At 40.5% G+C, this 15,497-nt stretch overlaps 1 protein-coding gene across 7 annotated transcripts in view; it reads left to right on the top strand.

Moving 5' to 3' along the window:
• LOC122560139 (sodium/potassium-transporting ATPase subunit beta-1-interacting protein 3-like) overlaps positions 1-13,977 on the top strand; it is a 209,890-nt gene extending 195,913 nt beyond the window's left edge. For 5 of the 7 annotated variants that reach the window (XR_006314669.1, XM_043710428.1, XM_043710427.1 and 2 more), the window contains 2 exons: positions 9,007-9,091; positions 12,580-13,977. Coding sequence is in view for 5 of the 7 variants with exons in the window: in XM_043710428.1 (XP_043566363.1) it covers positions 9,007-9,091; positions 12,580-12,589 (95 nt within the window). In the remaining 2 variants the exon portion in view is untranslated. Of the gene's footprint in view, positions 1-9,006; positions 9,092-12,579 lie in introns of those variants that run through there. The other 2 variants (XM_043710429.1, XM_043710430.1) reach the window with 2 other exon arrangements.
• Positions 13,978-15,497: the final 1,520 nt, after the last annotated feature.

Here is a 15,497-nt window from a genome sequence, read left to right as displayed (position 1 = left end):
TAAATCTGCCCATTAAGAAGATATTGGTGAGCTGCCTTTTTGAAACGTTGCCAGTCCACATGCTGTAGGTAAATACACAATTCCGTGAGGGAGGTGATCCGAGCATTAATCCAGCCACACTGAAGAAACGGCGAATAGATTGTCAAGTCACGATGGTGAGTGGCATGGGAGTCAACTGACAGATGTCCTTCTCGAAGAAAATGCTTGTAAGTTTGGAAGACGTTTCCTAAGTATCTTTTGAAAATTTCTGTGGTGCATCCTGCGGGGAGCACACATTATTGCTCTTTAGCGTTATATGTTGATGTAGAGGACATTTGTGAATGTGAAGCCAACGATGGTGGCTGATTGTCTTCTATGATGATGAATTCCCAGAGTGTTGTTGAATTTTCATCCAACAATGCAATTTGGAATTATTCCCTCAACATCCTGACTTGTGTCGATTGTAAAGAGAGTTTTGGGCAGATTCAGGAAGTCAGTGACACATTACGCGATTCCCAGCCTCCATTTTCAGTAGCAGAGGGAGCAGTGAGAGCGAGGAGCTGAGGTCTGCTGGGAAGGTATATTTCCCTCAAAAAGGACTTTCCTCGGCAGCCAGTCGGCTCTGGGTAGGCCTGCGCACTGATATAGCTGGGGACAGTAGAAATGAAAGAAGAGAAAAGATGAACGAAGGGCTGAGAGATGGTGCAATAGTGTTGGGTTCAGATTTTTCGGAAATTGGCACCGTTTGTGAGGAATCTGGGACTATTGGAAATTGGGCGTTCTATTCCTGGGGTGGACTGGAGCTAATGTCCTTAAGTGTCCCCTCGCTAACGCTGTTGCGCAGACATTAAACGAATGTGACACAGGGGGGAACTACATAAGGAAGTTAGCAGATAGTGAGGAGGTAGAAACTAAAGCGTGTAAGGAAAGAGATATTGAAGTCAGCGTGACTAAGTGAGGGAGTAGGAGGGAGCACATGTGGTCTGAGATGCATTTGTATTAATTCGAGAAGCGTAAAAGTTAAGGCAGATGAATTTAGACCTCGAATTAATACCTTTGAGTATGATTTTACGGATATGAATGAGACTTAGTTGAGGGATAGAGCAGTATGTCAATAGTCCGACGAGGGAAGGGGTCATATTGGACCTTTTACTGAGGAACGAGCCAGAGCAGGTGGTAGAAGTTGCGGTGGGGGATTTCTTTGAGAACAGTGAACACAATTTTGTAAGTTTTAGAATAGTCGTAGATAAAAAGAGAGTGGTCCTAAGGGAAGAGTACTAAACTGGGCCAAGCCCAAGTTTATCAAAATTAGGTAGGACCTCGGAAATGTGGATTTGACACAGCTCTTTGAAGCGAAATCCTTACTTGAGATGTGGGAGGCTTTCAAAGAGAAGTTCAAGGTAGTGCAGGACTGGCGTGTCCCGTTGAAAGCAAAGGATAGGAAGGGCAAGATTCGTGAACCGTGGATGGCATGAGAAATTATACGACTACCCAAGAGGAAAAGAGAAGCACACATAAGGTCTCGGCAGCTAAGAACAGAACGGGCCTTGGAAGAATTTCGGAATAGTAGGACAAGTCTTAAACGAGGGGTCAAGTGGGCTAAAAGTGGTCATGAATTGGCTTGAGCGAGCAGAATTACGCAGAATCCCAAAACATTTTATTCTCATATAAGAAGCAAATGGCTAACTAGAGAAAGGATTGATCCACTAAAGAATAACTATGGAAGGCTGTACGATGAACCTGAGAGAATGGGTGAGATTCTGAATGGTTATTTTGCATCAGTGTTCACTGAGGAGAGGAACATGATGAATGTTGAGATTAGAGATAGAAGTTTGATTATTCTGGATCACGTTGACATAAGTAGGGAAGACATGTTGTGTAGGCTAGAGGTTATTAAGGTGGACAAATCCCCAGGACCAGATGGGATCTATCCCAGGTTGCTGAGGGAGGCAAGAGGAAATAGCTGGGGCACTGACGGATATTTTTGTGGAATTATTAAATACAGGTCAGGTGCCAGAGGACTGGAGTGCTGCTCATCTTGTCCCCCTACACGGGAAGAGTATTAGGGATATTCCGGGTAACTACAGACCAGTGAGACTGTTGTCAGTGGTGGGACGTTTGATGGAGAAGGTACTGAGGGATCGGATCTATTTATATTTTAAAACAAATAGGCTTTTCAGTGATAGGCAACATGGTTTTGTGCGGGGGGATCGTGCCTTACCAACTGTAGAGAATTTGTCGAGGAAGTGACCAAGTTGATAGATGAAGGAAGGGCTGTTTATGTCATATACATGATCATGTTTCAGCGTGGTGATCATGTTTCAGCGTGGTGATCATGTTTCAGCGTGGTGATCATGTTTCAGCGTGGTGATCATGTCCCAGCGTGGTGATCATGTCCCAGCGTGGTGATCATGTTTCAGCGTGGTGATCATGTTTCAGCGTGGTGATCATGTCCCAGTGTGGCGAACATGTTCCAGCGTGGTGATCATGTCCCAGTGTGTCGAACATGTTCCAGCGTGGTGATCATGTCTCAGCATGGCGATTATGCCCCAGTGTGGTGATCATGTCCCAGTGTGGCGATGTTGTCCCGGCGTGGTGATCATGTCTCAGTGTGGCGATGTTGTCCCAGCGTGGCGATCATGTCCCAGTGTGGCGATGTTGTCCCGGCGTGGTGATCATGTCTCAGTGTGGCGATGTTGTCCCAGCGTGGCGATCATGTCCCAGTGTGGCGATGTTGTCCCGGCGTGGTGATCATGTCTCAGTGTGGCGATGTTGTATCATGTCCCAGTGTAGCGATGTTGTCCCAGTGTGGTGATCATGTCCCAGTGTTGCGATGTTGTCCCGGCGTGGTGATCATGTCCCAGTGTGGTGATCATGTCCCAGTATGGCGATGTTGACCCAGTGTGGCAATGTTGTCCCAGCATGGTTTCATGTCCCAGCGTGGTGATCATGACCCAGTGTGGTGATCATGTCCCAGTGTGGTGATCATGTCCCAGTGTGGTGATCATGTCCCAGTGTGGCGATCATGTCCCAGTGTGGCGATCATGACCCAGTGTGGCAATGTTGTCCCAGCATGGTGATCATGTCCCAGCGTGGTGATCATGACCCAGTGTGGTGATCATGTCCCAGTGTGGCGATGTTGTCCCAGTGTGGCAATCACCTCCCAGCGTGGCAATCATGTCCCAGCGTGGCGATCATGTCCCAGCGTGGCGATCGTGTCCCAGCGTGTGGATCATGTGCCAGTGTGGCAATGTGGTCCCGGCATGTTGATGTTGTCCTGGCATGTTGATGTTGTCCCAGCGTGGTGATGTTTTCCCAGCGTGGTGATTATGTCTCACCGTGGTGATCATGTCTCAGCGTGGCGATCATATCCTAGCGTGTGGATCATGTGCCAGCGTAGTGATGTTGTCCCAGCGTGCCAATGTTGTCCTGGTGTGTTGATGTTGTCCCAGCGTGGCGATCATGTCTCAGCGTGGCGATCATGCCTCAGCGTGGCGATGTTGTCCCATCATGTCAATGTTGTCCCGGCGTGTTGATGTTGTCCCAGTGTGGCGATCATGTCTCAGCGTGCCAATGTTGTCCCGCCATGTCAATGTTGTCCCGCCATGTCAATGTTGTCCTGGCGTGTTGATGTTGTTCCAGCGTGGCGATCATGTCCCAGCGTGGTGATCATGTCCCAGCGTGGTGAGCATGTCCCAGCGTGGTGAGCATGTCCCAGTGTGGCGACATTGTCCCAGCGTGGCGGTCTTGTCTTGATGATCTTGTTCACATGTGGAGGTCTTGTCCCTGTGTGGCAATCTTCTTCATCTTTGGCATCCTGGTATTCCAGTGGCTTGGCAGATGGTCTTGTCCAGTGGTGGTCTCAGCCTGGCATGGCAGTCTTCTTCAGCAGAGGCCTCCAGCCCAATATTCCCTTGGCCCGGTGTGGCAATCTTGTCCTGGCTAAATCTTCAGGGTATTCCATTATTCCTGACCTGGCTTTCCCTGAACCATGAGCTATTAACTTTGTCTTAATTTTACTTTTCTTTATTATTATGTATCACTTCTGTCATTGAGGTAGGTGTCATGGTGGGATGATTTATAAAACTTTTCACTGTATGGCAAATTTCAATTCTATTCAGATCCAACAACTATCCCCAGCCTCAACCCAATCTCTCTGACCTACCCAAGCACTCATCCACTTACCTGTCACCCTCCTTATCTCACTGACACAGCACTATATCCACCTGGTTCATTGCTTCCCTACCCCATCTACCACCCTACCCCTCATTTATCTTAGTCACCTGTCTTTCCTCAGTCATTGGCAAAATAGCTTTGGAATCTTTAACTCCTGAAATACAGCAGCAAGTGCCAATTATGAAAAAAGCCGTTTCTTGGCTTACGATGTTACCCTTGAGTGGAGGGGATTTCTTCCTGCCCTTCCTCCAAAGGTCCCATTCAGGACAGTCCAGCCTCTAAATCCTGACTGCTCTAATGTGGTCTGATGGTAATTAAAAACTAGATTGGGAAGTATTTTGTATAGATACTTTTGAATTATAATCATGTATTTTTCACTGTTAAAGGTTTTGAAAATTTCATGATTCACCTTGAGCTTTGCTCCTTGATGTAAAATGTATCATAGAGAATCATGAATCTCAAATTATAATACCCAGGCAGCCTTTCGAGGAATGCACTTTTGCATAAGTGCTTGTGTGTATGTGTATCTGGATGTCTATGCTTATGTGCACGTATTTCCATTATCCATTTGAATAGTATATTTGCATATATATTTGGACATAAGTACCTGGCGTTAAACGAGTCTAAGCAAACACCATGTCTCTAGGTAATAAGCATAAAGGTATGAACTGCATTTTGCATCAGGACAAAGCCATTAATTGGCTCAGAGTGAGACGTTCACCTCTGTCTGTGGAAGAAGCCTCAGTTCTGAGAGTTACCCGCTAATCATATGGCCAGCAGCTCTCTGGTTCCAGCAGTGCCACAATGGACTGCATCTAGTTCTCAACAGTGATAATCTTTGAGCCAATTGTGAAGGTAAGTCCAGAGAGAGGAGTTCATTGCTGAGGCTGAGCTGGTGGGTCCTGATGATGGGGGCAAGTTGGGTGGGGTCTAGTGCGGAGTAGGCAGGAAGGAGAGAAAAACAGAAATGGAATAGTCTTAAGGGGACTTCAATGAGTACATGGGCCCATTGTGCTCCAAGTCCATTCAGCCAGTAGTCCAAATGGTAAAAGCTGCCGGGCATGGTGTGGGTCTCTCCATTGAGGGTTAAATCCCAGAGGAAGTGGGAGGAGGCCCTTATGTGGTTATTTATTAGTTTTGATTGGTCCACGGGCAGGCCTCCAAATGCATATCCCACTGCTGGCAAAAATGTGGGGACGGGTTGGGTGGTGTTGGGAATGGGTTGTGTGGTATGCAGCAGAATTTTACAACCATTCACACCCCCACTATTCCCCCACCCTTTCCACAATTGATCTGTTATTTTCATCCCTTTGCCATACTGTCTAATCCTATTGGTCAGAGCAGTACAGGACCTTGGTGAGGCCACTTTTGGAGTACTGCATACAGTTCTAGTTGCCCTGCTATAGGAAAGATATTGTTAAATTGAAAAGAGTTGAGAAAAGATTTAAATGGATGTTACTGGGACTGGAGGGTTTCAGTTATAGGCTGGGAGTGTAGGAAGTTGAGGGATGACCTTGCTAGATGTTTATAAAATCGTGAGTGACATAGGAAAGGTGACTAGCAACGGTTGTTTCCTGAGGGTGGGAGAGTTCAAAACTATAGGACATAGATTTAAAGTGAGAGGAGAAAAATTTAAAAGGGACTTAAGGGCCAACCTTTTCATGCAGAAGGTGGTGGTTATGTGGAATCAGTTGCCAGAGGAAGTGGTAGATGTAGGTACAGTTACAACATCTTCAAAGATATTTGGGCAGGAAAATGAATAGGCAAGGCTTGTAGGGATATGGACCAAATGCAGGCAAATTGCATTGGTTTAGTTTGGGAAACCTGGTTGGCATGGATGAATTGGGCAGAAGGCTCTGGTTCTGTGCTTAATGACTCTATGACTCGATGACTGGGGTGGCACAGTGGTTAGCATTGCTGCCTCACAGTGCCAGGGACCTGGATTTGATTCCAACCTTAGGTGATTGTTTGTGTGGAATTTACACATTCTCCTCATGTCTGCCTGTATTCCCTCTGAGTGCTCCAGTTTCCTCCCGCAGTAATGCTAATTACCCATAGTGTCCATGGATATGTGGTTGGATTAGCCATTGGAAATGCAAGGTTATAAGGAATGGGAGATGGGTTGGAGGGTCTGGATGGGATGCTTCTTGGAGGGTCGGTGTGGACTCATGTGTGAATGGCTTGCTTCCATACTGTAGGGATTCTATGATTCTATGGCTCTAAGTAATGGGATATATTGATGCTGGTGTAGTTAGACAAATAAGGAATGATGTATAGACCTTGTTAAAATAATCAATAATAATAGCTTTTGCGGAGCATTGACTGTTCCTTCAGTTTCATTCTCACTTAGTCACATTCTAATTATTTTTTCTTCTCTGCACCATGTGACATTTCAGCTTGTTATGCACTTTGTTAAGACCATTTTGAATTAGCAGAAATGTCTTGGGTTCACTGACCAGCATGTCTTCTCCATGCTTCTCTAATTGCGTTATATCTAATTTGCTTTCTTCACTCAACATGACAGTAGCATTTACCTTGACTTGGAACTGTCGGCACCATGACATTTCCACTTTACTCAAAATCTTTTCTAGAAAGCTGATGACATTTTTTTCCATATTTTTCCATAATGAGGAAAAGATGTCTTTTTAATTGGAATGTATAAATTACATGGACATACAAGGAGGAAAATGCCAATAGCGCATTGAGCTATCATGTAGATTGTTAATATGGTCTTTCTGCTACAGCATGTACTACAATAAAGATGGATGATATTTTATATTGGTTCAACTTTGAGAAATTGCATTTTTCATGCAGAGATTTAATGCAGACTTGCCTTGTTCTTTGTCAGGAAATAGGCAACCATGTTACACAATGTTTATAGCACAAAAACAGGCCACTGAGCCCAATATGTTGTGTATGTTGTACATGAAGCTCATTTTACACCTCTCATTAAATCCTATTAAATTACCCTTCTGTTAATTTTTTCGTCTTGTGTTTATCCAGATTCTTCTTCAACGCACGTATGTAATTCATCTCTGGCAATACTTGCGATAGTGAATGCTATATATTCCTCCTCTCTAGGCAAAGGAGTTTATCTTGAATTCTCATTTGAATTTCTTGGTGACTATCCATATTTATGGTCCATATTCCCTGTAAGCCATGTAGTAATCCATTGGTTTCGCTGTAGATCATACTCAAATCATCCCCATTAAGCTAGGGTTCACAGATTTAAATCAATCAACATTGCACTCCAAACATAAGTATTTATTTATGGACCCCAGTATTGGCCTCACCTGCAAATGAAAATATCTTCACTGAATCTTCTCTAGCAAAGCATTTCAGAATTTTAAAGACCTCAGTCTTGTCACTCTTGGACTAGACATTGTAGAGAAAAATACCCTAGAGAGTTCAGTCTTTCTTTACTCAGAGAATAGTAAGGGTATGGAATGCTTTGCCTGCAATGGTAGTAGATTTGCCAACTTTAAGTACATTTAAGTCGTCATTGGACAAGCATATGGATGTAAATGGAATAGTGTAGGCTAAATGGGGTTCAGATTGGTATGACAGGTCGGCGCAACATCGAGGGCTGAAAGGCCTGTACTGCGCTGTAATGTTTAGATTAGATTACATTAGATTAGATTAGATTACAGTGTGGAAACAGGCCCTTCGGCCCAACAAGTCCACACCGACCCGCCGAAGCGAAACCCACCCATACCCCTACATTTACCCCTTACCTAACACTACGGGCAATTTAGTATGGCCAATTCACCTGACCCTGCACATCTTTGGACTGTGGGAGGAAACCGAAGCACCCGGAGGAAACCCACGCAGACACAGGGAGAATGTGCAAACTCCACACAGTCAGTCGCCTGAGGCAGGAATTGAACCCAGGTCTCAGGCGCTGTGAGGCAACAGTGCTAACCACTGGGCCACCGTGCCGCCCATGTTCTATGTTCTATGTTTCCTGCTCACCTCTCAATTCTGATGTCACTCAGAACACTGATGCATGTAAGAGCTTTGAAAATATGTACCTTCTATAAAGATTGCCAGAGTGATCCTTGTTTTATCTTTGTGAAGCCACATACCTGCAAAACATTACTTCGATGGAAAATAACCTTAAATTGTAAGTAAAAAAGAGAATGAAGGCTGCCTTTTACCTTACCTTTTGCCAATTGCATTAGATCTGATTGCATTCCTGAAAAGTTCTTACAACAGTTTTATAGAACGGTTGACTTTAGACAACAAATGAAAAGTGTATTTGACCAAAGATTACTAAACTATAACTCCTTATGACTAGAAGCCTTGAAAGTAAGAAAATAACTTTGCTTCAGCTGTGGATATTAATTCATCCATCTTACACCTTCAATATGCTATTCTGGGGAACTGAGTTAGAATAAATGTCAAGCCTCGGATGCAAACACAGCCCTTGATAGTGTCTAACCCTGAATAGAGCTACAGGTTTCATTTTATTTTTTAAAATGGAAGTTCAAGTCAGATGATAAACCTTCTATCACACAGGACTTCTTCAACTCTTCATGTTGTTGACAGCATTTAGTTGCCTATTTGAAATTGCAAATATGATTAACTGCAGGCTTCAAATAACATTGGATTAGAATTAGTGGATCCAAATCTTCTCTCCTGCTACTTCCTACTTGAAGCAATACCTTTACAAATTAGTTGCTAAACATGTGATTGATCTTGTATTTCAGCTATAATTTGTTTTTATTTTAACTTTATCTTGATCAATTTGTTATATTTTTTGTTTATAATTGCTGTTTGGTTGCTTTGCTTTAACCATGGAAAGGAGCTCTTCATACATATTATTTATTTACAATTATGTTGTGATTGCAGTTGATTTTATAGGTGGATTTGATTCATTCTCCGTCTACCATGTGCCTCAGAAACCCTCTCATGTACTATTAAAGCCAGTTTATCTGTAAGTAATTACCTCCTGTCACCCTAATGGCTTTTTGTACTAGCAACACGCAATACCTTTAACCTGTCTATTTTCCATTTTAGCAACCTTGTCTGAATAAAGACATAATACTGGTACTGATTGGTCACAAAACAGAAGCTATACCGAATTCGGTGGGGATGATCACCAACATGCTTCACTGGATTGTAGTGCAAAGTGGAAAATGGGCATGACCAAAGTTCCCATTTGTAGCTCCTGTGTATGTGGCTCCCTTGAACTTATGGGTTCCCCATTGCCAGCCTTACATCCCATTTAACATTCAACTCCTGTTTGAGACTCCATACTGTAGAACTCTGGACCATATACTGAATCCCAAAGGAAGAAGATTTCTGTAAAGGGATAAGCGTTTTGGCACAAAGAACAATCACTCATTTGGGATGCTAATGTAACAAGATTGATTGGATAACAAACATTTAACAATCATCATTAGTCAAGGCATTGCTTGGTACAAAGATTAGAGTCAGTATGTCTTTCAGTGAGGTCTTCTCTTAGTTCCTGGAATCTGGTCTCTTAATTTATCGTGTCCTTTGAGAATTTAGCTGAGGCAACTTAACTCTAATATGCATACAAACCCCTTCACAGCTTTACAACATAAATGCTAATTTCCTAGTTTGCCTTAACTGCTGTAGCTATACAGTTCACAACTGCTTGCTGAGTGCTTGATAAAGTAGTTGCACAGTTCACAGCTGCTGCTGAGTGGAAGCAGCTTCCTAAAAAGGAATGAATGCTTCCTTTCTCTTAAGGCCTTTTGCTCGAATACTGATCTGGGTTTTTACCTATGGTAATTATCTGTTGTTTAGAAATGTCCCACACTAGTGCTAACTTTCTAGCAAGTGCTTTACTACCATCTCTTAACTTTCTCTCCCACCAAGTGTTTCCAACAAGTACCTCATGCTATCCCTGGTAAGTGTAAAGGCCCCTGACAAGTGTCCTGTTCTTATATCCTTTTTCAGACAGATTTCACAGCATTTAATCTGAATCTGTGTACTCTGTTTAATGCAACTAATGACTTTTCTCAAAGAAATAGCGAAGTATAGTGGATGTGGGAGATGTGAAATGAAAATTATAGATGATGGACATATGGCAGTGATGGCAGCTTTGGCAGTATCTCCAGGAGAGAAACAAAGCTAACAGTTTGACTCCACTTTGACTTTCTTTGGAACACTAATATTTGCAATTCTCAATCTATGGGAAGAGTGCTTATGACTTCTCTGCAACAATCTAACCTTAAGTTACATCCTATGTTTACGGTTCTAATTTTGGCTTCCACTTATTGCTAATGCTAGCCTCATTGGAGATCATGTCCCAGTGATAACCTCACACCACTCCTGTTTATTTTTCTCCTTAAAGCAACATTACGATAGGTGACAATAAATTCCCAATGTAAAGACACAACATCCTATAATACATACAAATTAAAGTTTTTCATCATAAAACATAAATCCAGTATTTTTCACTAACTTAAGACTTATTCATTACAAAAATGATTTGATGTCAATTGATAACTAACTAAAAGGTGATAATCAATGTACTAAAATAAAACAGCAAGTGTTAAAAAAAAACTCTTTAATAAGTATAATAGAGATAACAACATTGTCTGTCCTGACAATGCTATTTCATGGAGTGGTTTAGTTATGGCCTATTGTTCCTGATATATTTCATGCTGGAAATGTTTGTAATGGGCTATATCTGGAGTTAGTGCTTAGATATTTCATTGAGGTTAAATCAAAGATGCTGATCAAAGTACTCACTTTAAAGATTAATGAATTTGAGGGCTAATGCACAATAGAGGAGCAGAGGCAATTATTTGCAAGATTTCCTAAAAAATAAATATTTCTTCCACAGTTCTGGGATTGTATGTACCCTTCCAATCATGAATTTACATGGAGACTCAATGATGAATCAGTGAATATGCAACCAAAGTGATTGTAAGCTTACAGTTTAGGATTGGTTAGATGGACTGTGAAGACAGGTATATCCTAATTCTGAGCTTTCCTAGGTTCCAAATGGATTGGAGTATATCCTCAAAATAACCTTAAGTGTATTTATTTTTCATTCATCTCCACCCTGTCATGTTCTTCTGTACAAGGTTAAGCACTGATACAGTAGTTGCTGGTTAGGCTGAATGAAAAGACTATATTGCATTAAAAATTAAATCCTTAATCACTTCTTTTATTCATTCAGGGGTTAGGCCTGAATTTATTGCCCATCCCTAGTTATTATTAGTCAGCTATATTACTGTGGATCTGGAGTCATATTTAGGCCAGACCAAGTAAGGATAGCAGATTTCCTTCCCTGAACGGCATTAGTTAACCAGATTTTTCCCCCCTCTTAATCGGTAATGGTTTCATTGTCACCATAGACCCCTCATTCCAGATTTTTAAAAAATTTAATTTAAATTCCATCATCTGCCATGGTAGGATTTAAACCCAGATCCCAAGAGTATTACCTGGGTCTCTGAATTAATAGCCTAGCAATAATACCACTAGGCTATCGCAAATGTCCTGCAAATTCCAATGTGGAAACCCCTATCAGCAATGAAAATCTGCGGTAGAGAAGAAACTTTCCATGTTACATGGAAAGTTAAATATTGTTTTAATCCTGATGACTTAGTAGAGTAAATACTAAAGTACCAGCCCTCTAAACAACTAGTCCTGAGACCCAAACATCAGGTCAGGTTTTACTAATGTATAGTTATTCCTCATAATTCCTTCTGCCAGTCATTTTTTTGGCGAGTGGAACTTGTTCATTATTAGCAAGACCATTAAATGGGATATCCACTACAAAAAGGTTTATCTTCGGGAAAATTGAAACTTTCTGTTATGTAATAACCCATCACTCACCTGACTCCATCCCAAAGAAAGCTGTGTAATAGCTTCTTTATACTCTGGGGATTATAAATAACTTAATATCAATTTCTTTCATGTTTATTCTACATTCTATTTTACGCTTTGCATTTGGACAACTTGTTAATAAACTCTTACTGCCACTAACAAATATTGTTGCTCGCTCATTTTTATCCCTCTTATTTCTCTAGAGCTTTTGATAGCTTACTGGATGGTTCTGCTTGTACAAGTTGTCCTTCAGTACCTCACCCTTGGCCATTATTCATGTAAGCCCTGACAGTGATGGTTGACAGTCTATTTGTTTGTGGGGGCTTCAAGGCCAAACCTGATTCAGCCTTTAACAGACACCCACCCACTTGCCATAGAGGTCAATAGTTAGTGACTTTAAACAAGGAAAATCTTTCCCTCTCTAACCCAAGATCAGCAATTTAAATTTTAATTCCCTCTATCTGATCAGGAATCAAATCTTGCCTGGTATGACTCACAAAGTTAATGTCTGTATTCACTGAGCTATTGAGCAAATGAAATGTTTTAAATTAAGTAGAAAAGGCTTTAAAAGGTGGCCGAGAATATTTATAGACCGGTTTCTTATTTTCTCTACAGGTCTACGTAAATGAACAGACTTCACTACAGTACCTCTTTATTGGAAGAAACCATTGCAACAAGACAACATTTCTTTTTTCAAAAAGCAGCTCACATGGTTCCAAGTTTATCCTTTGTGAAAGAATTAATGTTTTGCGTACTGTAACAATTTATAGTCATTTATGACATAACTATTTTCTTTGGATTGCCATAATTCACTGTATTTGCATGCAGGTACAAAGAAGAGTTGCTCATTTGAGATCAAAGATATGAGCATTATACCAGTGACAATGTTGGAGCAAAACCTACAATTGGTTTGCATGGTCTTAGATGCGTAGAACAAAAGATGCCCACTTTAATAATGTCATTCCATAATTTTAAAATACGGAAAATAGATTTTGGGTTTTGAAGCATGATGCTGTGACTTTGTATCTGTTAAGTGGTTTTTTGCAGAGGAGCAGTTAGCTTTCTGGAGCAGGGAAGCAGCATAGCCTTCAACTCGATTAATGTGCCATGCTGCCATACAAAATAAGATATCTTTTTTGACAGAAAATTTGTTTTCCAGTTATCAATGTACATTATCATTTGTATGATAATCAGCCCATTATTGACTGTTTTTTATAGTGAAATGTTTTGATCTTCGATATTACAAATTCCTCATTTTCTGTCAGGCTTGCAAGTATTGTTTCATAAACAGGAAACGCTCCCACATTACATTAACATTTCATTCAGACCTTTGCTCATATTCTTTTAAAGGGTCTTTTGACCCATCATTGAGTATGATTAATTCAGTTGCACTTACTGTACCTTTAGTTTACACTGCTTGTTATGAAATGTAGAACCTGTACCAAACAAATGTTCATATCATTACAAACATCAGATGAAGTCTATATCTTAAAGATAGTTCAGGATCTAATGGCAAGGAGGTGTGCATATATGTAAGAAGAATTTTCACCAGCGCAGAAAGATTAGGGCAGCAACTAATTATTTTTAAACCTACTGGATATTAGCAATTTTTCCACTCTATAGTAAATGGATAATTGTGTAAAGTTGCTTTTTAAAAGAATTCATACATTTAATTCATAATCCTGATTTTATGAGCCTACCTGGTAATGATCTAATTCCACAATAGTGTCAGTAAGTACAGTGCAGTATGCTGAAGCGATTTTCTTGGAAAATGCTAAAAGATATCTGACTAATGGAAGAGACAACATAGTCTTAAGAAATATATAAAGAATGCCACACCATCCTGCAGGTTACAATAACACTGAAAGAAATACTTGATTTACCTTATACCTAGGCTTCCAGTGTGTCATTTCATGTCTGGTCAGGTGAATCAAATTAATAATATAATAAATGCATACATTTGTCCAGGAATATGTACTAAACAGTTCAAAAAATAAAATTTATGTTTTCAAATTTTGAATGTCATTCATAAGAGCAGGAAGTATTGGCAGATAACTGGAACATTACACAAAAATATAATTTTGTACAGAGCATCATAACTCACATTAAGCATTAGTTTGTAGCAGCATGTTTCATTTTAGACAGTGGAGGAAGTGACAGTATATACCTGCCCTGAGTGTTTTGTTTATGTCAAGACGGTTTTGATTAATGTCTGTAGCCAATTGTCCACTGTCCAATAATGTCTATGCTCTGAAAAATGATGCTGCCATTGCTTTCTTTTGGCAGTATAGTGATCATCTCATTTGCAATTTCTCAGTAAAAGAAAGTTGTGGGTGGGGCGGGGGAATGGAACAAATTGTAAAGTACAAGCAAAGTGTCTAAATTTCATTCTTTTTACTGTTTGGAGAAACACTGCCCTCTTCTGTACAAATGTTTACATTGAAGGCTTCGATATCCTGCCTTTTACGCTTGAATGAACACTTTACATAGAATGCTTGTCCCACACATACTGTGCAGACTTGTCAGTTGCTATGACACTAGCAAATGGTTGTCTGACAGAAAATCATTACTGTTCGAGTTATTATTAGAGGCAGGTCAATAGCAGTGACATCAGCTATATGTCTACAAAATGTGCCATCAAGGCCAGATCAAAAGACCCAAAGCATAAATAACAACAATTCCTAATCAGTCAGCTGTAGTAGAATGCAGTACAGACCTTGAACAAATATATTTTAAAAAACTGCAACTCCGAGGCTGGCAATAAGTGCAAGTTTCAACAAAGCACATTTCATGAAGATAGGTTGGTCTAATTTGTTTACTATTTTACTAGTTCAGTGCAATCTTTAAAGTTCCCCTATTATTGTCAGACACAAATAATATATTTACTCATCCAAAAAGAATGAATTATGACTTAGACAAAAAGGGCATTTTGACCAAGGGATGTGAGAATTAACCATAATGAAGCCTGACAAAGGAGCAACCTGGTATCGTATGGAACTTGGTATAATGCAAGTCAACATTGAAAATCTCTGCATAACACACACTTGAAAAAATATTTTTAAAATATTAAAAATATAAAGAACATTTAACTACGTGATTTATTTCACATAGCACCTACTTTATTCATTTATTTTGGAGCATGAGAGCCAAAAACTGGAAGGATTTACATACAATATTAGACCTGGCACTGGCAGGCTTGGGTACTAGACACTCAACTATGAAATAAAACAGTCTCACCAACAACACAACCTTGAGATAGGGATCCCATGGGTTGTCTTAATAACTGGAGGTGCCAGTAAGGTGTAGCGAGAAATCACTTCGTCTAAATTGGTTAGAAGCAACACCATAATTTTGTTTTGATTGCTTCGGTGTCTAACACACACAAAAATTTCAAACTAAGCTACTGAGAAATTTTGTTACCATTTTAGTTTGCCTGCTAAGGAATAAAATCTCTCCACAAAGGGGCAGATGCCAATGCTGAGAGACAATAATATTAACTTGTAAGAACTAAGACATAAGGAAGGAAATAATTG

Source organism: Chiloscyllium plagiosum, chromosome 20 (genome assembly GCF_004010195.1).
Source record: "Chiloscyllium plagiosum isolate BGI_BamShark_2017 chromosome 20, ASM401019v2, whole genome shotgun sequence".
Lineage (NCBI taxonomy): Eukaryota > Metazoa > Chordata > Chondrichthyes > Orectolobiformes > Hemiscylliidae > Chiloscyllium > Chiloscyllium plagiosum.
Note: the sequence above shows the minus strand (reverse complement) of the source record. Positions and strands in the feature narration are given on the sequence as shown.